Source organism: Garra rufa, chromosome 16 (assembly GCF_049309525.1).
Source record: "Garra rufa chromosome 16, GarRuf1.0, whole genome shotgun sequence".
NCBI classification, from domain to species: Eukaryota; Metazoa; Chordata; class Actinopteri; order Cypriniformes; family Cyprinidae; genus Garra; species Garra rufa.
The window spans coordinates 33,877,140-33,899,788 of NC_133376.1; the positions used below are offsets into that span (position 1 = coordinate 33,877,140).

The 22,649-nt window shown below is 37.7% G+C and overlaps 2 protein-coding genes across 2 annotated transcripts; one reads left to right on the forward strand and one right to left on the reverse strand.

Annotated features, from left to right (window-relative positions):
* Positions 1 to 2,028: 2,028 nt before the first annotated feature.
* foxo4 (forkhead box O4) lies at positions 2,029 to 11,595 on the reverse strand. The gene is made up of 3 exons (XM_073820573.1): positions 9,670 to 11,595; positions 6,448 to 7,911; positions 2,029 to 5,171 (listed from the first exon to the last, which is right to left on the reverse strand). Exons 1-2 carry the CDS (start codon positions 10,099 to 10,101, stop codon positions 6,472 to 6,474), a joined length of 1,872 nt encoding a protein of 623 aa, XP_073676674.1. The 5' UTR covers positions 10,102 to 11,595; the 3' UTR covers positions 2,029 to 5,171; positions 6,448 to 6,471.
* Positions 11,596 to 14,573: 2,978 nt separating this feature from the next.
* Positions 14,574 to 22,023, forward strand: LOC141288793 (uncharacterized). Its single transcript, XM_073820963.1, has 7 exons — positions 14,574 to 16,437; positions 16,517 to 16,559; positions 19,444 to 19,599; positions 19,712 to 19,801; positions 21,188 to 21,250; positions 21,354 to 21,425; positions 21,539 to 22,023. The coding sequence occupies exons 1-7, from the start codon at positions 14,587 to 14,589 to the stop codon at positions 21,604 to 21,606; spliced, it is 2,343 nt and encodes a 780-aa protein (XP_073677064.1). The 5' UTR covers positions 14,574 to 14,586; the 3' UTR covers positions 21,607 to 22,023.
* Positions 22,024 to 22,649: the final 626 nt, after the last annotated feature.

Below are 22,649 nucleotides of genomic sequence, written 5' to 3' on the forward strand. Positions count from 1 at the left end.
ATTTTTGAAGAACCGCGATGTATGGAGTGTACATTTGGATGTAATCTCACATAGAAAAGGTTAGGACTTTTTTGTTCTCTCTTAAGTTATGTTAGCATACGTATTATAACGTCTAGTAGCTACAACAAGAGTGAGTGTTTTAACCATATCTATGGTTTTAACACCTACGGATTGGGCCTATTTATTCACACCAAGAACGGTAACGTTCTGTTTGTTAAAACTGTGCTGCAGTTACTTAGTCTGCCGCTTTAATAAATGTTCGAGTGATTCCAAAGATATCGTTACTTTTCGTCTTTAGGCCTATCGTTATAGCTGCACTGTGGGTAATGATTATTAAAGGGGAAGTTCACTTCCAGAATATAAATTTCCTGATAATTTACTCATCCCAATGTCATCCAAGATGTTCATGTGTTTTTTTCTTTAGCCGTAAAAAAAAAAAAAAAAAAAAAACGTTTTCTGAGGAAACCATTCCAGAAATTTTCTTTATATAATGGACTTGAATGGTGGCCAACGGGTTAAACGTCCAAATTGCAGTTTCAGTGCAGCTTCAAAGGGCTCTACACATTCCCAGACAAGGAATAAGGGTCTCAAAACATTTTGGAGTACGTTTAAAAGCAGAAATGTGAAGGCCTTGTATATGTCAGTAATTTTGCAATCCATGCAAAGGATCCCCATGTTAGATAAAAAGGAGTGTAAAAACTAATTAGAATACATTACCTAAAGTGAGTAATCTAGATTACATTACTTTTCTTTTCATCATGTAATCTATAATCAGTAATGGAATACAATTCGTAAGTAATCTACCAAGATCTGGTTACTACCTTTTTACTAAAATAAAACCATGGTTAATTTTCGTAAGAGCTGGAACAGTACATTTGGATTTAAACTAATTTTACATTTAGTTTGCATGGCTACTCTGAGTATATAAACTTTTTTTTATACTAAATGTAATACAGTTATAGTCAAAAGTTTACATACACCTTGCAAAATCTGTTAAATGTTAATTATTTTATCAAAATAAGAGGGATCATACAAAATTCATGTTTTCTGTTTTCATGTAGTCCTGACCTGAACAAGATATTTCACATAAAAGACATTTACATATAGTCCACAAGAAAATAATAGTTGTTCATGAGTGCCTTGTTTGTCCTGAACAGTTAAACTACCCACTGTTTTTCAGAAAAGTCCTTCAGGTCCCACAAATTCTTTGGTTTTTTAGCATTTTTGTGTATTTGAACCCTTTCAAACAATGACTATATGATTTTGTCCTGAGATCCATCCATCTCAGGACAACTGAGGGACTCGTATGCAATTATTACAGAAGGTTCAAACGCTCACTGACTGTTATTACTGCTCTAGAAGGAAAAACGATGCATTAAGAGCCAGGGGTGAAAACTTTTGAACAGAATGAAAATGTGTAAGTTTTTCTTATTTTGCCTAAATATCATGTTTTTATTTTATTTAGTACTGCCCTTCAGAAGCTACAGAAGATACTTGTTTCCCAGAAGACAAAATAAGCTAAATTTACCCTGATCTTCAAATTCAAAAAGTTTTGACTCCCCGGCTCTCGATGGATCGTGTTTCCTTCTGGGGCATCAGTGAGCATTTGAACCTTCTGTAATAGTTGCATATGAGTTCCCCAGTCGTCCTCAATGCAAAAAGATTTCAAAATCATAGTCATTGCTGGAAAGAACTGTAAAAAAGTACTTGTATAACTTTTAAACAGGGTCATTTTTATGTTATTATTTTGTGGACTATATGTAAATGTCTTTTATGTGAAATATCTTATTCAGGTCAGAACCAAATAAAAAATAACATGCATTTTGTATGATCCCTCTTATTTTGGCAAAATTATCAACATTTTGCAGATTCTGCAAGGTGTATGAAAACTTTTGACTTCAACTGTATATAATGGTGTGAACAATGTTTACTACTACTTAATTAGTTGTTCTGAATTTAACGAATGCCTCGCACCTCCGTTTAACTCAAATGAATGGCCAATGTGACAAAATGAACTCAACAAAACAGTCTGCGTTAAACAGATTAGGTTTATTTCTATTATGTTGAACTGCTTCCAATGACCTCTGACTAACAAAATATGGGGGGACAAAATAAATTGATCGAGGGGGAAAAAAAGCAATCAAGTACATATACAGTATATTGGCTATGCACAACTCGTCAGTTTTACATCCCGCCATAACCCAAAACAAAAGAGAGAAAAAACCCAACCCAGAGCATAAACTAATGTCCTGTGTTATCAACTTGGGATACTTAGCAAACTCTCTTAGAAAAGTACAGGAAACTAAAAGAATGACTACTAAAGGAAGAGAAGGCTAATATCAAACAAAGGAAAGTGAGAGTGATTTGGAAAGAGGGAAGGTGTGGAATTCCTGCATTTCATGCAGCAGCCCTGTGACGTCTGTCTGATGGGACGAATACAATATTCAACATCTGTACTTTGAGAAATTAAACAAAGCCAATGAAATCACTTCCAAATCAACACTCAAATGACATAAATGTCAAAGGTGACTGTCAGCCCTGAAGCCCTTTCTGAAAGATGTACCATGCAGGTATAACAATCACTCTTAGACAGGAGCTGCGTTACATGTACAAACATAAAAACATCAGAAAAGATGCCCCAAAAGACAAGCACATCGATGTAAACGGTTGATTGAAAAGCATCAATCGCTATATATCAAACATTACACCAATGGTGAGGTGCACTGTTACACAATATGTGGTGAGACGGCCAAGCCCCTCCCTCCCCATTCACAGCTTCTTTTATAATATACAAAAACTGAGTCTGGGAATTAAAACAGGTCAATTTCTCTTCTCTACATTAAGAATATGCGTTGCATAAAATTATTAAAGGCCCTGATATCTACATATGCACCAATCAAATATGGCCCTCTTTAACTGTCATATTTAATATCTAGCACCAATGAATAGGATAAAATTATTCCTCTGTAATGAGAGAGCACTTTAACAATTAATCTAATGCGCTCAGACCATTACATCGACGTGATAAGAGTCACTAATGTCAAGCTCTCAAATTAAAGCCAATTTATACATCAAAAAAACTTCAGAATGCTGGTTTTTAAACCACCTGAAACAATAATTAAATAAAAGTCAACCTTTCAATTACAGAAAAGGTACAAAAGGGCTTTAAAACTGTGTGGTTTTCTCTGGAGCGACATGCTATAGTGTTCATTGGCAGTTTACAAAGTTTCGTAGGAAGTCTACAAATGCATACATTAGATAAATCTCTCATAATAAACTGCGACATTAGATATATTTCTGCAATGTTAAAACATCTACGTGACGTTGGCTTGCATAAATGACGTTCGTAATTTAGAAAAGGCCATGAGCGTTGAAGTCATAACGTGATTATCTCATTACTTCCTTCTAGAAGTTGTTTAATTATTATTGTTCATAACCCTGAGAGTGAAACATTGCATGAATCATTTTCGGTTGGACCAGTCTCACGTTTTGCGATGATATAAATGATTAGACGTTTAGAAAAGCAACCTAGCGAATTAAGATTTGTATACATTTTTCAGTTTTCATGCAATCGAACAAACTGGATTTTTCAAACACCAATTTTTCAGAAGGGTTTTGTAAAGCTTATCCGCACTGCAATGCATCCATCCATCCTACATGCAGTTCTTAGTGTTCCTTTGGTTATTGTATAAAATCTATATGCATTTCATCTTTTACAAAAATAAAAGATTACATAGAAAATGACCGTTAAAAATGATCTGCTCAGATTAAAAAAAAGCTCATTAACAGCATGTTTTCTTATTAGTCTGTTAACGATAACGCCCCAATCTAAATTAGAATTATAGTCAATATATATATCCAACTGTTTTTGTTCTTTAATAACATTTTTTATAAAATGAGTAGTGCTGTTTATGAAAAACTGAAAATGAGAAAATAGTTTTTTCTTCTGTGCGTCTGTGGACACAGTCAAACATGCCGGAGGAACCATAACGTCTCATTATTGTAGCCACGTTTCTTCAAGATTCGCTTCAAACTTGCGTATAACTCCGAGAACAAACTTGAAATGATTCAGCGTAACCTTGAATTCTGTTGTCAGTGTGTTGGAATCAAGTTTCGGGAGCATTAAACATATTTGCACGCACACAAATGTACACACACACCCTCCTGCACACACACACACACACACACACACACACACAAAAATCTTCAGATATTGCATTCTGCAAAAGGGCACAGTTTCCAACAATAACACTATACCATTTAACCTGTTGGCAGGATTAAAAATGCATCAAAATGCCCTGTGGAAAATCAGATTTCTTCATACTGTTGTTATCACTAACAAACACTTAAGAGCGGACAGTTAAATCATCATTCATTTATCAGCCTCTGATGTGAGAGCAGAGGTTATAAAAGCCAAACTAATTGCACATCGAACACCACAGCGTCATCAAACCACCTTGAAACGTTGATGCTTCATACCATAAAACAGAGCACACCTTAACAGTTCAGCCGTGCTCTGTGGTCGGCGAAACCGTCGCCACTCGACGTTGTTCTCAACTTAACATTCCTGTGGTGCCATGTTGTTTTCGTGCTCAATGTCAGGTCAGCTGTGGAAGTCGCTCTGTCGATCTTGGCTGCCCGGACTTCTCCACTGCTGTTCAACACACAAACGTTCACATCAAGAAAAGCTGCAAGTTTGAGTTTGATCCTCCCGGCCGAATGAGTTCCGTTATCAGAGTGAAGAAGATCAAGGAGGAGTACCATCTCCATCTTGCGCTACGCGTCATAGGCATAAATGTAATAAACGCGATCAGCTGTTTATTAGGTGTGCTGCTTTAGTCCAAGATTGGCCAAAAACAGCAACTTCCAAAAAACAAAACAAAAAAAACAAATGTTGCATGTATACGACAAAAGAAAAGAGAAAATATGTTTCAAGACCATGTTCTCTGTGTCCAACAGCACACTCTTGGCACTTGACATGTGTGAGGTTTGATTTCGTCGACTAATTGAGAATCTGACGCAAGACTTCTTGGCCAAGTATGTGTCGTCCTTAGCCGAAGCAGTTTATGTATTTGAGGTACAATGGCAAATGCAGAGGCAAAATTTTGAGAGTATGTTCAGGCAGTGCGCCACATCTGTTTTCAAAGTTGTGTTACGAATGGGGGACAATCCTGTAAAAACAAAAAATAAATGAGGAAAAATGATGAACATATTTGGAGATAGAAAGAAACATATGGTTGAAGTCAAAAGTTTACATACACCTTGTAGAATCTGCAAAATGTTAATTATTTAAACAGAATAAGAGGGATCATAAAAAAAGCATGTTGTTTTTTATTTAGCACTGACCTAGATAAGATTTTTCACATAAAATTTGTTTATGTATAGTCTACAACCGAAAATAATAGCTGAATTTATAAAAATGACACAGTTTAAAAGTATGCATAAACTTGATTCGTAATACTGTGTTGTTACCTGAATGATAGTTGTTCACGTGTCCCTTGTTTGTCCTGAACAGTTAAACTGCACACTGTTTTTTAGAAAAACCCTTCAGGTCCCACAAATTCTTTGTTTTTTGTATATTTGAACCCTTTTCAACAATGACTGTATGATTTTTGAGATTCATCTTTTGACACTGAGGACAACTGAGGGACTCATGCAACTATTACAGAAGGTTCAAACACTCACTGATGCTCCAGAAGGAAACAAAATGCATGTAGAGCCAGGGGTGAAAACTTTTGAACAAAATGAGGATGTTTACATTTGTCTAATTTTGCCTAAATATCATATTGTTTTCATTTAGTACTGCCCAACAGAAGCTACAGAAGATACTTAAATGTTTCTCAGAAGATAAGTTCCATTTAACCCTGATCTTCAAATTTAATGATCTTAATGCATCATTTTTCCTTCTGAAGCATATGTGAGCTTCTGTTTGAACCTTCTGTAATAGTTGCATATGAGTTCCTCAGTTGTCCTCAGTGGGAAAAGATGGATCTCAAACTCATACAGTCATTGTTGAAAAGGGTTCAAATAAACAATAATGCTGAAAAATCTAAGAATTTGTGGGACCTGAAGGACTTTCCTGAAGAACAGCGGGCAGTTTAACAGTTCAGGACAAACAAGGGACTCTTGAACAAAGATCACTAAAAAAAAAAAAAGAAAAAAAAAGGGTAACTACACAGTATTAAGAATCAAGTGTATGTAAACTTTCGAACAGGGTAATTTTTATTAATTCAACTATTATTTTCTCTTGTGGACAATATGTAAACATCTTTTATGTAAAATATCTTATTCAGGACAGTATTAAATAAAAAATAACATCCATTTCCTATGACTCCTCTTTTTTTGCTAAAATAACGAATAAATAAAGAAAATAAGATGGGTTTGGAGCAATATGAGGATGAGTAAATTCATTTTTTGGAAGAGCTATCCCTTCAAAAGATGCATTACCTGTTCTCATCTTTAATAATTGAGTTAGCTGGGCACCCAGTTGTGGGAGGAGCTCTGTGTGGATGATGGCCCAGTATAGCCCTGTCCACCCTGTATGATAGGGTCAAAGTTGAAGTCAACCAGGTCTCCATCCATAAGATCGCTGTTGATAATATATTCCACATCGCAGTCCAGGTTTTCGGTGAACATATCGATATCCAAGTCTGTAGGCAGACGGTCCTGGGAGGGCATGAAGCAGGGCGGTGTTGCAAACTGGCCTAGACCTTGCAGGCCTCCGTTCCCACCAGGTGACGGAACAGCTCCGTGCTGGAGAATCCCAGCGCCTGGCACCTGATGCTGGGTCTTTATAGTCACAAGCTGAGGCGGTTCCTGGCTCATGGCCGAGTGCATCATTCCAAAGCCCATCTGTGAGTGCTGAAGTTGTGGTTGAGGCTGGAGGCTCATCTGCCCCACTGTGCTTGTGTCAATGCCTTTGCTCAGCAACATCTGACCTGCCTTAGCTTGGTTGCTGGACATAGATCCCCCGAGCCCCAAAAGCCCGCCACCTCCTTGGCTCGGCATGAGAGGATCCATCTGAGTCATCATAACATCGCTGGGTGGGGGCGAATCGGAGGTCAGGAGAGCTTCGAGGCTGGAGGGCACGTGAGTGCTGAAACCACTGTGACCAGGACCAGGCAGAGGGCTGAAGAGGGAGTTTCCAAAGCTCGATGGGCTTGTGCTAGATCCAGCGTTGGGTGGAATTGAGCCCTGCGGTCCTGGCGGAGTGGATCCCTGTGTAGCCTTTGTTGGCTGCAGCTGCCGAAATGAAGGAAAGCTGGGCCCTCGAGGCAGCAGGGTGGACGCTGAGGGCAAAGGCTGAGGTGGGGCGGGAGGAGCTGTGCTTGGGCTCGCACCACCTTGTGGCCCAGTCATTAAAGTCAGCCCGTCAATCAAATCCAGTTCTTCCATTAGCGTCTCAGTTAGTGTTGGGGGAAGATTCCCTGTGGAATAGCCAGCAAGAAGGCCATCCTCAGGTAGATCATCCTCGTCCTCCTGCCCCGTGGCAATGGGAGAAAGCCTCCCGCTCAGAGTGCTAGCATTAGAGCTTGTACGTGGCCTGAAACTTGTCCACATGTCCGGGTCGTCCAGGCTGCCGCGAGAGGAAGGGCTGCTGCTGTTCACTCCCCACTTTCCGAACTGACCCGGGGGCCCGGGACTGTCAGCACCGCCGGTGCCGGAAGCACCATCACCCTGCAGGGCACCTCCAGAGCCACCAGCTGCTCCAGCCTTGTTTTTAGTCTGCTTTGCTCGCATACGACTTTTAAGCAGTTTGCTGCTGTTGTCCATCGAGGCAGCGCGGCGACGAGGGGCTTTGCCGGTCTTGCCGCCTTCAGGGTTGAGCATCCACCAAGAGCTCTTTCCAGTCGACTCATTGTGCACTCGCAGGAACTTGTTGTGGAGAGATAAATTGTGGCGAATGGAGTTCTAAAACAAAAATAAATCAATTCTTAAATGTTACTGCATAACAAGCTTTAAAGAATTGAAAATATTACGATCAGGGTTTGAAATTAACACCCGCTATTCAACCACTGTGAGCAACGCTATGAAACTCACATATTTTCCTGATAAAAAATGATCAATTATTGTGATGTTTGGGCCTTTACTAATCGGTCAGACCAGGAAAGACATTTGGAATACTATAGACTGCCAAAAGTTATAACAAATCAAGGATAAGAGTGCAAAAAAACGTCTGAGGAACAAAAGGCATTTGTTATTGGCCAAAGTGAACCAGGATTTCCAGGGCAAGAATCTTGACAAAATTTGTGTTTGTTCTTATTTCCAGTCAGGTAGGTGAAGTAATTTCTTAATTAATACTGCTTGTACGCATCTTTGCCTCCTAATTGATTTTAGTTTGTCAAAATATTGCGCCCCTTTCCTGCTTACTAAATCCTTTTCTATATGATTTAGCAGCTTCCACACATTTTCCCATGCTGTTGTTTACATTCGAGTATCGCCATGTCAACTTTGCATGCCAGCACAAACATTGTTTCACTCCTCAGATGTTTGTCATATGATAAATGACCCATATCCAAGACTTTCACATGTTGGTATTCACCTTTTTCTACATGTAAGAGTGGGCCCGGCCTTTTGTACATTTTATGCAGCTGGCTTCCGGTTTCAACAGCGTCCAACAACTTTTAGCTGTATAAAACGGCTAGTTTTGCGGCTTGATATTGCAAAATGGTGTGTCTTACCATTTTATTTTATTGAATTGCCTTAATTATGTAGTGCAAACAGTTTTACCATTTACAGCACATTGTTGTTATTCTCGATATTTCCCAATAGTGGCAAATGAACCGGAAGTGTCACCCATTAGCTTACTTCAGCGTTGAAGAAAAAGATGGATACAGATGTCAAATATGCCCTCTTGTGTTCTGAAATTATATTTCAGGTCGTAATTTAACAATATCAGGTTTGCTTACTTTAGATGGATGTCAATGGAGAGGTTTCAATTCAGCATATGCATATATAGTTTATCATATAGAGTGTTTTCACAACACATCATCAATCGCCATATTGGCAGCACTGAAAGTAAACAACGCCACTGAACTGAATGAAACTTGTATATTTTGCTCCTGAAATTGATCAATTATTGCTAATTGGTCAGACAGGGAAAAACATTTGAAGTACTATAAGCTGCCAAACATTTTAACAAATCCAGGAAAAGAGTGCAAAAAACTCTGTAAGGAACAAAAAGTGCTTGTTTGCCAAAGTGAACCAGGATTTCCAGGGCAAGAATCTTGACAGAATTTGTGTTTTTTTTCTCATAATTTCCGGTCAGGCAGGTGAAATATTAGATTAATATCTTTATTAATACTGCTTGTACGTATCTTTACCACCTAATTGACTTTAGTTTGTCAAAATATTGCGCCATTCCCTGCGTACTAAATCCTTCTCTATATGATTTAGCAGCTTCCACATGTTTTTTTTTTTTTTTTTCAGTGGTTTAGACAGCATAAATGAACTGTGCAATCCATGCTGTTGTTTACATCTGAGTATCACCAGTATGGCTGTGAATCCGGATAAGCATCCAGTCGTGACAAGTGCAAACCCCCTGTAGATATATATTGTTTTAGTTCTGACATTTTTGTTTTGGCTATGGCTGGTGAGTGGAAAGGTTAATTTCAAACCCTGATTATTATTATTAATAATAATTACTAGTCTATACTTTCTCAGACGTACCTTCCACCCTGCAGAACTGTTACTGTCTCCTTTGTCTTTAAAATACGGCACCGTTTTTACCATCCAATCGTAGATCTGCGCCAGAGTAAGTCGCTTTTCTGGCGAGTTTTCAATCGCCTGGCTGATCAGATCTGCGTAGGACTGATTACCCCAGGCATTACGCCTGGAAGAGCCTTTCCGGGGCGTGGCCCCGCCCAATCCAGCGACGACCCCGCCCTCCGAGACCGCGACTTTCTCAGGCTCGGATATGATTGGCTGCGGCTCGTGTTTATCTTCCTCCGCGGGCGGGGTTCCAGCGGCAGACTCTGAGCCGTCGCCCCCCCCTGCTTTGACAGCTGAGATGTCGGGTCTAGGCAACGGCCATGTACATGACCTCGGTCTGCTTTGCGGCTCAAAATCTGGGTCAATCGGGGGTACGCTTTCATCCTCCATTGTGCAATGCAATCCAGATAATTTCAGAGGAAGCCTGGATTTCAGTGAGCTAGTTTACCTAGAACACGGTTCTAGCCGATGAAACGTAAGAGTACTACTATTTATAACAAAATACGTGTTTCGTGCCTAATATATTACACCACAGTACTAATTTAACCGCGACTCCCTAAATTAGATCGTAACGGAGCACATTCGTAATAATCTGAACTCACCAATATAGCGTCAGTTAATCCTCAGATTGGAGATTAAAGGGGCCAAATAATCTGCTTAATAGTAACTAACATAAACCTTCTGATTTACATAGAGCGAACGAGGATAGAAGGGACAAAGGAAAGAACAAAGGAAATTCACTACACATCAAAACAGCTGGATTGTCAAGAGCATCTACCACAGGAAAACCGACCCGCTGGAGTGATGGGACGATCTGTGAACTTTTCGTAGATAATTATACACCTTTTTACAGTCCAAAAAAATCGAGCTCAGGCAGCTAAGTAAGTGAAATTGCAAAACCAATCAAAACATGTGCTGTAATTGCTAAAATAACCACCTCCCACTGGTTCCTATTATAGCAGCGAATGGTTGATTGGATGTCGCAATTAGATTTTAACGTTAACGTTACTACAAATAAACCACCTTAATATGAGAGCATCACTTCGTACGCTAATCTTTCTTGTAAACTAAGTGCGTGTAAGAATACTGTCCTTGTAAACGAATTCAAGTGAATGGGAATAACTTGTCAGAGCTGCCTGTCAGTCAACAAAGCCACGTTATGATATTAATCGGGATCCATTATGAAGCTAAAAAGGTTTAAAAGGAACTAAGTGCATCCAAACTCAAAAAAGAGATTGTTAAATCGCCAAAAGAAGCAGTAAGTAAAACTTAATCTAAATTGATCATAACGATCAAAAATTTACATATTTTACAAAAGGTGGAAAAAAAGACGAAGATAATATCTTTCAGGAGTGCTCGATCATAACGGGTGGTTTTACGGGGTTTACCACACAATAAACAAAATCTGTGTTATTGTCGTTCAAGTTTGCACGGTCCTCCACGCTGTGTGCTGGCGCATGTCACCATCTGCCATGTTCTTCGAGACGCAGCTACACACGATGCCCAAAACGTGTCCGTCCCGTTGAAGCCTTCCCAAATCCCCCAAAATGCGTTCTTCGAAAAGACCAAAAAAAGCTATCGACTGTCTGCTTCTTGAAGTCAATCGCCGGCCACTCGGCCTCCGGGACCAAACTCGAAAGCGTAGTTTTACTACTAGACGGCCACCTAGTTAGCCAACTCCAGTTTTTATGAGTTAATATCCCTCCGGTAAAAGTCGAAGAAACCCGCTTCTCTTCACCAACTCGGTCGTCCGTTGAAATTCACGCGAAATCGCTTCCCTTCCGCTGTTAATGGAGATAAACAAACAGCTATTCCTCGTAGATCTTTCTTGTTTTGTTTTGTTTTGTTTTGACTCGAGGCGAAGACTCCCTTCTGACGTCTGTTTACCACTGCCAGACAACGCGGATTGCGCATGCGCCAAGAGGATTGATGGGAATTGCAGTCAGTCATGTGATAGGTTCCGCACCGTAAACACGACCGGACGGAACCGGGATCCCGAAAAAAGACTGAGCACGTAAAATGTTATGTAATAGTTTCTAAAGATGTGTGCGTGTGAGCGTTCGTCCTGCTTGGGATCTCTAGGTTGTTATGAAGATCCCTGAAGGATTTCCAGTGGAATGCTGTGAGGGAGATCTCCTGACCTCATGCTGTCCACATGGTCTCCTGATCTTATTTTTTTTATTAAGATCAGGTGGATGAAGCTATTTTAGTATGTTATTGTCATAAAGAATCACCATTATCTAAAATCTTAATGGTTAGATTTTTTTTGTGCAAGTTTTGTACATTAAATGTACGTTTTTGAAAAGCCACCTCTGTGATGTTGTGCAACCTTATCTGAATTTAGTCATTTTATAACGCAATCCCAGTTGTAAACGCATTGTTGTTTATAGGTCAGCTGTGGATCATATTTAAGTTTTTTCAGCATGTGTCAGTGTCTCGACACGGATCAAGCCTAAAAACTACAATACCCACAGGACCTTCCAATGCATTACCCCTTTTCCCAGAATTGCGGTGGGCGGTGGAGGACACGGTGCATGATGCAACTCTTCAGCCTTCAGCTCTTTCTAGCAAAAGTCAATATTATAAGTGTGATTTAGGGAGATATCATATATTTGATCGTGTTTGTTGTTTTTGACTAGATACACATTCTAATTAGTTTGTATGTGTGTGTTTTCAATGAAAAAAAAAAGTTAAAATTGAAAAGAAGAATTTGGATTTTTTTTTTCTCTTTTGTGATTTGCATAAAAACACAGTACTGGAAAGCATTACTGCAGAATAACAGAAAGGTAAAATAGTTCAATAATAGCAAATCCTAATTTTGTGGTGGAAATGGGGAGGGAGAGAGAGAGAGCGGGAATCATTACGTCCACAGTGCCTTTTTTCCCTAAGTTGCCCTATGATGTCATATAAACATTCATCAGTTAAAGTGGAGCAAATTGCTATACAGTTTTAACCATTTCCAAACAGTTGTTTTCAATGCATACATATTTCCAAAATAAATTAAAATTCTTATTGCTTAATTAATTTGATAAGCCTATTGTGAAGTCTGGCAATTAATCATGGTTGTTAAATTAAATTAGATTTGTGATGCTTTTAAAAGAAGTCTCTTCTGCTCATCAAGCCTGCATTTATTTGATCCAAAGTACAGCCAAAGCAGTAATATTGTGAAATATTTTTACTATTTAAAATAACTGCTTACTATTTGAATATATTTTAAAATGTAATTTATTCCTGTGATAAAAGGTAAATTTTCAGCATCATTACTCATCTGCAGTTTCACATGATCCTTCAGAAATCATTCCAGTATATGCTGATTTGCTGTTCAGGAAAAATGTATTGTTGTTATTATTATTATTATTATTATTATTATTATTATCAATATTTAAATCAGTTCATCACTGATGCATAGAAAGATCCAAAGATCAGCATTTGTCTGAAATAAAAAAGCTTTTGTAACATTATACACTATACAATGATAATGATAGAAATGAATACTTTTATTTAGCAAGGATGCTTTAAAAGGTGGTGATAGAGACATTTATAATGTTGCAAAAAAAATATTTCAGATAAATGCTGCTCTTCTGAACTTTATATTCATCAAAGAAACCTGAAAAAATTCTACTTAGCTGCAAAAAACATAATAAATGTTTTTTTGAGCAGCAAATCAGAATATTAGAATGATTTCTGAAGGAACATGTGACTGCAGCAATAATGTTAAAAATTCAGCTTTGAATTCACAGAAATAAATTACATTTCAAAATCTAATAGAAAGCAGTTATTTTAAATAGTAAAAATATTTCAAAACGTTACTGTTTTTGCTGTACTTTGGACTTTGGTGAGCAGAAGAGACTTTAAAAAACATAAAAAAATCCTACTGTTCAAAAACGTTTGACTGGTAGTGTAAGTCAATCAAAGTACATGCAGGCTAAAATGTAATGTTGACATTTTACTTATGGATATGAACGATATTGTAAAAAAGGAGTATTAAGATTTTCTGTGATGTTAAAGCGTAACGTAGGCTATACTAGTAGTCAATAAATTGCGTTGCCTACTATTGTGGTAGCGATTTATTGTAAATAAATATTTAACTTCATATTCTATCGCCGGTTTAAGTGTCTTCCAAGACTTAATTTTCAAACGAAAGAAATATTTAGAGACACAGTAATACTGAGCAATGGTTTAAAAAAATAAGAAATGACATTAATAATTAATATATTTTTTTTAATAACTTAACTTGCTAATTATTGTTAAAGTCACAGTAGTTAAGAAATAATAAATAAAGAAAAAAATAAACAACTATAATATTGGTTGGTGTACCTGACTGGCAGCACTGGGGGGCGCTGTGATTTTTTTCTGACGCTACACAGACCGTGGCTCTGATAGGTTGAGAGCTGAACGTCTCGTCCAATGACTACAATGACCCCGTTTTCAAATCGCCTCGGAAATAGCAAACACTCGGCCTGTTTAGAGATCTGGTAAGAAGATGATAATGTTTTCTAAAGATTACGATCTGTTTATTTGTTTAGAAATTGTATCAAGTTTGTTAGTTCCTTTTCGGAAGTTTCTTACTGCTAGTTTTCCGTGTCAGTGGTTATTTGTGTTACCATAGCAAAACATTCGCAGCAGTTGTCAGTTACAAACTGCGTGTCTTGTAGTATTTTTGATCTGTTATGTAATGTTATACACCTAGAATTATTATCAGAAATGTTTATGTAACACATCTGAATTCTTTAACACTAAATGTGATAAATTTAGACCAGTGAGGAATTCAGCTCATGCTTCCTTTTGTCATCTTTTGTCAGTAAGTAGGTTCCAGGAAGCTACATAATTATTTTCAGACTTTTTATTTCTTTCAGAGACCCGCCTGCTATTGAAATGGAGAGCTTTCTAAGGCGGAAGCTTGCCCAGGCCGGTGGCAATGTATTGGGTGGATCGTCTCATCAAAAACCTGTTTCCTCTTACCAGCCTACCAATTTGCCAGATCTGTGTTCTAGTTTCTTTTCAATTGCAGATGAGCCTTTTCCTCAAGTGTCTGGACTTTTTGACGACACTGTGTTGAATTCCACTGCTTGTACGCCATCAGAAAATCAAACAAAAAAGGATGAGGAAGTTTTAGCAAGGAGAAAAGAGGCTACCAATGACTCTGCTCTTAATTGCTCTCTTGGAGTGCACTGTCATTCGGGAAATGAAAGCTCGTCTACTAAATCACCACAGTATGAAAACGAGAAAGACATCACCAGTGCAACAGCAGGCAAAACAGATGGGGACTGCAATGATGCCACAGCATCCAGTACATCTTTAGATAAATCTGATTTATTGAGTGTAGAGTTGAAGAACAGCACTTTTAATGTGACCCTAGACTCGAAAGAGCGGTCTGACGCTGGTGTTAATGCGACAGTTGATCTACACAAGATTAAAGAGAAGAACACCACTTTTGAATCGCAAGAGATAAAGGAGGGGACTGACTCTAAACTTAATTCAACAGTGTTTATTGATGTTCCCAATATAAAAACTGAGTCAGGAAACACCACAGTTGACCTGGTCCAGTCACATGAACCAAAAGAGGGACCTGACACTGAGGTTAATGCAACCGTGGATGTTCCTAATCTAGACGCCACGCATTCTAAAACTAACTCATCTGCTGATAACAGTGCACCATTAAACACTACTACAGAAAAGCTTGAAGGAACTATAGATATCCAGCCACAAGAAAAAACGGAAGGTACTTTTATCTCTCCTAAAAACATGGAGGAGGCTGATTTAAAAGCTAATGTTACTGTTGATATTCCGGAGCAAACAGCCAGTGCTCCTCTTCAGCCCTCTGCTGAGGTTAAACAACCTACAAAACCAGCTGAAATGACTAAACATAATATAACCACTGATCTTACTCCACCAGAACTTCCTGTTTTGAAGGACACCACTGTTGAAATGAAGCCCTCCAGCCCAGAATTAATTGATCAGGTTAATGATGCTTCTAACTCTGTAGATGCCACTAAACCAGTCAGAGAACCTGAAGAAGCTGAGATAAGCACCACAGCTTTTGTTTGCTCTGTCGACACTCCTGACAATGCTCCTGAGGTTAAATTAGAGGAGCATGTCAACAAACCATCAAGACTAAGATTGGCAGAAACGGAGTCCATTCCCTCTTCTGATATAGGGAATATCAGCAGAAACAGTATTTTTTGTTTAGATGATACCCTGGACATGAAGACGAGCTTCATGGTTACATCCACGCCTATCGTTTTTGGCAAAGAATCCAGGTTTGAGGTAATGAGAGACGTGAGGCCCACACCTATGAGGAAGAGGCTGTCTGTGATCAACAGCATAGAGGCCCCGTCGAACGATGAGCTGGTTTGTGCAAGTAAGCACGACAAAACTGATGCTGTGCAGGCGACTGAGCACTCGAGCCAGAGTCAGAAAGTCTCAGCGACCTGTGCATCAGAACCAGCAAATGAGAACAAGCCTCCCACAAAACCTCTAATCAAAAGACAGCTTCCGCAGCGTTCCTCTAAGCTGAGCTATCCTAAATCCAGTCTTCCTCCAAGGCCACAGTCTTCAGTGAACTCCTCGGTACCGGTCAAACCAAAGACTATCCCAGGGCCGCCGGCCCCGCAACAACCTGACGCTTCATCCACCACCCTGCTTGGCAACAGGAAGACTGTACAGGCGAATAAGGGGAAGAACATCGCACCTGTAAAGAACACCGCATCAGCTAGCACTGTTAAGGTAGGAATCTCAATGCTTTATTTTGCTATAAATCAATCAGCTGGTGCTAATAATTTTTATTATTATTTATTTAAAACAGACCTCTATGGTTTCTTCTGTCACTGGATATAGCTTCACTGCTGGTGAGTTGCTTTTACACATCTGTACACATTTCATACATGAACTTAATTATAATATTGTTCAAAAGTTTGAGGTCAGTTTTTTTTTTTAAATCACTGATTCTTTGAGAATGCATTAATTGAACAAAAGCGTCAGTAGAGACATTTGTAATGTTATAAAAGATTTTTGTTTCAAATAAATGCTGTTCTTTTGAGCTTTCTATTCATTAAAAGAATTGATGTGATGTTTACATCTAGAATTTTAGGTAGCTAAACTGTTTTCAAAAATTATAATAAATATTTCTTGAGTTTAGAGGGTTTGCACTTATGTCACGATTTGGTCAGTTACCTGGTTGCGTGGCCATATTGGCGATACTCGGATGTACACAACAGCATGGATTGCATGGTTAATGTACTACTGAATATGCTGTTCTGCTAATTTATGCTGTCTAAACCACAGAAAAAAAATGTGTTGAAGCTGGTAAATCATATAGAGAAGGACTTCGTAAGCAGGAGTGCAATATTTTGACACACTAAAGTTAATAGGTGGTAAAGATACATGTGAACAGTATTTTTTAAAGGATAACTATTGCCAAAATGCAACCTGGGCTGTTTTTTTTTTTTTTAATACTGTAAACGAGACAAACTTGTATCTAAAAGCATAATTACGACAAACGTGCCGTTTTTGAGATTGACTGTGATTTCGTTTTGTGGTCAATGGCCGGTGAATGGGAGTACTAGGGGCATAAATTTGAGCGCATCAAAATCAATATTTTTACAGCACTAAGAAGGCTCGACACACCATGAAACTTTGCTCGAAGTATCGCCTGGGTCTCTACACGTGAGCTCGAGCATTGAGAACATTGTTTGTGTTCACAGAGTTTACTAAAAAGAAAGTTTTTGAACAACTCACTTTCACTGTTTGGGTTTCTGCTCGCGGCCGTCTTGCCAGTCAAGACGTGTCGATCTCCGAATGCGAGGAGAGTAAAGATGGATAGCTCCTCAAGCATATTTCCATATAAATGCACGGCTAATTTGTTGTTTTGTCGCAAGTGAAAAACAATATTAACCTTCTAGTTGTAAAAATAGTGTCATATAAGCCTAATATTTCGTCCTATGGAGTCCATTCATTCGCATTCGGAGATCAACACTTCTTGACTGGCAAGACGGCCGCGAGCGGAAACCCAAACAGTGAAAGTGATTTGTTCAAAAACTTTCTTTTTAGTAAACTCTGTGTACACAAGCAATGTTCTCAATGCTCGAGTTCATGTGTAGAGACCAAGGCGATACTTCGAGCAAAGTGTCATGGTGTGTCGAGCCTTCTTAGTGCTGTAAAAATATCGTTTTTGATGCGCTCAAATGTATGCCCCTAGTACTCCCATTCACCGGCCATTGACCACAAAACGAAATCACGGTCAATCTCAAAAACGGCTCGTTTGTCGTAATTATGCTTTCAGATATATGTTTGTCTCGTTTACAGTAAAAAAAACCCCAAAAAAACAGCCCAGGTTGCATTTTGGCAATAGTTATCCTTTAAGATATTAGCCTAATATTTCACCTACCTGACTGGAAACGATAAGAACAAAAACGAGTTTTGTCAAGATTCTTGACCTGGAAATGCATTTTGTTCCTCAGATTTTTGCACTCATCTGCTTAATTTGATAACTTTTGGCAGCCTATAGTACTCCAAATGTTCTTCCTGGTCCAACTGATTAGTACAGCCCAAAACATGACAATAATTGACTATTTTCAGCAGCAATAATCAGCAAAATATTTCTTTCGGTTCAGTAGCATTGTTTTACTTTCAGTGCCGCCAATATGGCCAATTGATGACGCGTCGTGAAAACACTATTAGAATGATTTCTGAAGGATCACGTGACACTGAAGTAATGGCTACTAAAAAATCAGCTTTGCAGTCACAGGAAAAATCTACATGTTGACATTAAAAATGAAAAAGTTTAAACATTAAATTGTAATGATATGTCACAAGGTTACTGTTTTTACTGTATTTTTTATAAAAAGCATAACAAACCCAAACTTCTGAACAATAATGTATAACTGCTTTTTTATATTACTAATGTTATGTTGTGTGTACATAGTACTTTGCAATAGTCTTAGGCCACTAGCACAAAAAAATGCTTTAAAGTCAGTTATTTCTATCTTTTCTGTAGCGTGTCGGTAGGAAATATCAGTTTACATTTCCAAACATTCATTTCGCCATTAATGTAATAATCCAGTGCGGTTTTTTTATGCTTGCATAAGGAGTCTGACGGCAGCCAGTGCTCCACACAGGGATCTGATCTCATTATCATCCAGTCTGGCTGGAATGACATGAAGAAACAGAACAAACTGAGACAAACTAAATCCAGAAGAACTGTAGCAACGTCTCCAAGATGCTGTAAGAGTATACCTAGAGCAAAAGCTGCTGTAAACGCAAAGGATAGTCACACCAAATGTTGATTTAGGTAATAGAAGTTAATTTATAAATAAAGTGTATTTAATGACATTATTTTTGACAGCATTCGCATTAAGTGCCTAAAACTTTTAACAGTACTATAGCTATGCAGGTAGGTTTCTTGAAGCATCTTGCAGACATTGCCACAGCTCTTCTGGATTTTGTCTGTTTCTTAATGTCATTCCAGACAGACTGGATGATGATGAGATCAGATCTCTATGTGGAGCACTGGCTGTTTTGAGACTCCTTATTGTTATGTCCCAGGACGTAAGCAAACAAAAATCAAACTAGAATATTACAATTAATGGCTAAATGAAATGGAAATGTAAACTGATATTTCCTACTGACACACTACCATTTTATCTTGTGAAAATACTTGTGGCCTAAGACTCTTGCACAGTCAATACTGTGTATATGTATCGCAATTATGTGTACGATGTAATGTGGTTGCAGTTGCAAAACCTTCAAGCTCAGGTATACCACAAATGAAACCATCAGGACTACAACCACCGACCCGGAAAAGACTTTCTCTCAAAATGCCTCAGACTACACAATCCTCTGTGGAAACCGTTCAGACTCGGCCTAGTAATAAACTGCCAGGATTACCAGGTACTTTTCACAGTGATTTTTCTTCCTTGATGTGAATTTATACCTAGTAAATGACAGGCCTTGATTTTATGTAATGCTTTGTCATCATTTCCTTTAATTTTATCTGTGAAAGGTATGAGGACGAGGAATTCACTGCTTCCCAGTGTGGGCCAAAAGCACTTGAACAATGATGGTTTGCCATCGGCAAAGAGAAAAAGAATTGGTGCGGTCATTTGTCCTTTTTGTTTATATTTTTATCAGTTACAGAAATGCTGAGTGACTTGACACATAACATATATATCTCTAATACCTTAAAATGGTCTGCAACACATTTAAACTACAAAATCCTTACTGAAAGCAGAACTATACTACTAATATCTCTAGTGTATTTATTTTGTTGTGGTGGGTTACAAGTTAATACAGCATTAACTATAAACCGTAGACTAAGGGGTAAATCTTTTAATGTTGCTTTGAACTATACCACTCAGGTTTTATTATACCTATTCAAAACTATAGTTATTATAAATGGCGTGTTTTATGTTAATTTAAGCTTTGGGTGTATCAAAGCAATATCCAAGAACATTATAGTCTCTAAAATGTGGGAAATGGCCACCCTTAGCCTTAAGCCACATGGACAGATCTCAACAGGATATCTCCCAATAAATCACTATTGCAAAAAATTCCATATTCTTGTCTAAAGCCCAGGAAACTGGGGTAGAAAAATGAGTCATTAAAAGAGTTGTCTTGAACATTTCTTATTTGCACGATAGCTTTCTGGCCAGCTGTAATCCAGGCTGATTGATATCCTTGTGAAGTGCACCGTAATAGCCTTGCTGAAAGGACTGGTGCATTTGGGAGCTTGTTGTCGAAGCCTTTTTAATTCAGGCTTGTAAAGGAGATGTGTGTGTGCATGTCTGCCCATTGAGTCTTTTCATTGGTTTTGAAATGGAGATTTTATAGAGCTGTTTAAACTCAATTATAAGATGGTACATTGGCATCCATGGCACCATATGAATGCACTGTATTAATTATAGGTGGAAAAATACCACAGCACAGAAATGCTCTTGCATTTGGGTTGCATTAAAATTGATCAAACATTACAGTTAAGGAATTATAAAACGGTGCAAATTACTATTCCTGTTTTAAATAAGTTCTGTTCATTAAAAAGGATCACTTTGAACACTTTTCATGGATCTTAGATCAACTGTTTTCACCATCTCAAACATGGATTTATTAGTCAGTTAATGAAGCTGCCAAATGAGGACCTCAGAGGAGTCTGTTTGTCAAACTAGACCTTTGATGTACTTGTCCACTTCTTTCTCTCTCTCTGTCCTTGTTTAGTCAAGTTGGCCAATTAAGAGCCACTTTCAACAGTCCTAATATAAGATGAAAGTTTTCTCTACCACAGTATTCGTGGACACTGTTATTAGTAGATTGGAAGTAATGGTCTTTGTCACCAGCAGTAAAGATAATGCCATATATGGTAATAATTTGCAGCATTTCATAATATTTTGACTTTTTCAAATTACTTGACTAGACAAAACCTTTGTAGCAAAATGGCTTTTTAATTTTAAATCTTCTGATGTATTTCTTGTGTTTGTATCTGTAGCACCTGCTCTGTCTACAGTAGAGAGTGATGCTGCGCATCCATCTGAAGGAGCACATGAACCAGGTGAATTTCGATAGCTGTTATCAATTTAGAGCTCATGCTGTACATTTTCTTATTCAGTGTCTAATGTATGTAAACCTATCCATCTTTTTAACCCCCAACCCAGATTGTGTTAACTGCTTGCAACACCAAGAAAAACTTGAGAGGGTCATTCAAGAACTAATGGGTTTGCGTTCAGGTATCTAAAGTTTTCATGTTTTGTATTTTTCTCTGATAACTTCTCCCTCTTTGTTCATTTTGTTTTGAAATAATGTTTTGTTTTATATTTTTGCATACCCTTTTCTTTTACAGAGTGTAAAAACTGGGGACCACTGCACGAAAAACTTGAGACGTGCGTAGAGGAACTGAAGAGAATTTAAGTTGGTATTTAATGTCTTCACAGTTTATTTCTGAGATTCTTTTTGTGTGTGCAAATTATTTAAATTTAAATGTGTTTGTGTTTGCATATGTTTAATCTTTATATGTTTGAGTTAATTGTACAGATACATAACAGTATACACTACCAGTCAAAAGTTTTCAAACAGTGAGATTTTTTTTTTCTTCTGCTCACCAAGCCTGCATTCATTTGATCCAAAGTACAGCAAAAGCAGTACTATTTTGAAATATCTTTACTATTTAAAATAACTGCTTTCTTTTTAAATATTTTAAAATGTAATTTATTTGTGTGGTTTCAAAACTGAATTTTTAGCTTCATTACTCCAGTCACATGATCTTTCAGAAATCATTCTAATATTCTGATTTGCTTCTCAAAAAAGATTTATCATTATAATGTTGCAAACCGCTAACCATAGACGTTTTTTTTTTTTTTTTTTCAGTTCAGAAGAACAGCATTTATCTGAAATAGAAATCTTTTGTAACATTATAAATGTCTTTATCATCACTTTTGGTACATTTAAAGCATCTTTGCTAAATAAAAGTATTGATCTCTCCATTTATTTCCCAAAAAACTCCAAGCTTTTGAATGGTGTAGTGTTTTAAAGCTTTTTATTTCAGATAAATGCTGATCTTTGGGTCTTTATTCATCAAAGAATCCTGAAAAAAATTTACTCAACTTTTTCAAATATTGATAATAATAAAAATGTTTCTTAAACAGCAAATTAGAATGATTTCTGAAGGATCGTGTGACACTGAAGACTGGAGTAGTGATGCTAAAAATCTAGCTTTGATCACAGGAATAAATTACATTTTAAAATGCATTAAAAAAGAAATCATCTAAAATAGTAAATAGTAAAAATATTTCAATTTTCCTGTTTTTGCTGTTCTTTGAATCAAATAAATGCAGGCTAGGTGAGCAGAAGAGACATTAAAAATCTTACTGTTGAAAAACCTTTGACTGGTAATGTAAATATCATTGTATTAATACCGCAAGTATGAGCAGAATTGTATACCTCTGTCTGATTCT

Bases quoted from the DNA above. Each gene is read 5' to 3' on its own strand.
- foxo4 (XM_073820573.1), bottom strand. From the start codon at position 10,101: ATGGAGGATGAAAGCGTACCCCCGATTGACCCAGATTTTGAGCCGCAA. The intron at 7,912-9,669 runs GTACGTCTGAGA...TTTTTGTTTTAG, and splicing joins ACAGTTCTGCAGGGTGGAAG to AACTCCATTCGCCACAATTT.
- LOC141288793 (XM_073820963.1), top strand. From the start codon at position 14,587: ATGGAGAGCTTTCTAAGGCGGAAGCTTGCCCAGGCCGGTGGCAATGTA. The intron at 16,438-16,516 runs GTAGGAATCTCA...TATTTAAAACAG, and splicing joins CATCAGCTAGCACTGTTAAG to ACCTCTATGGTTTCTTCTGT. The intron at 16,560-19,443 runs GTGAGTTGCTTT...ATGTGGTTGCAG, and splicing joins TGGATATAGCTTCACTGCTG to TTGCAAAACCTTCAAGCTCA.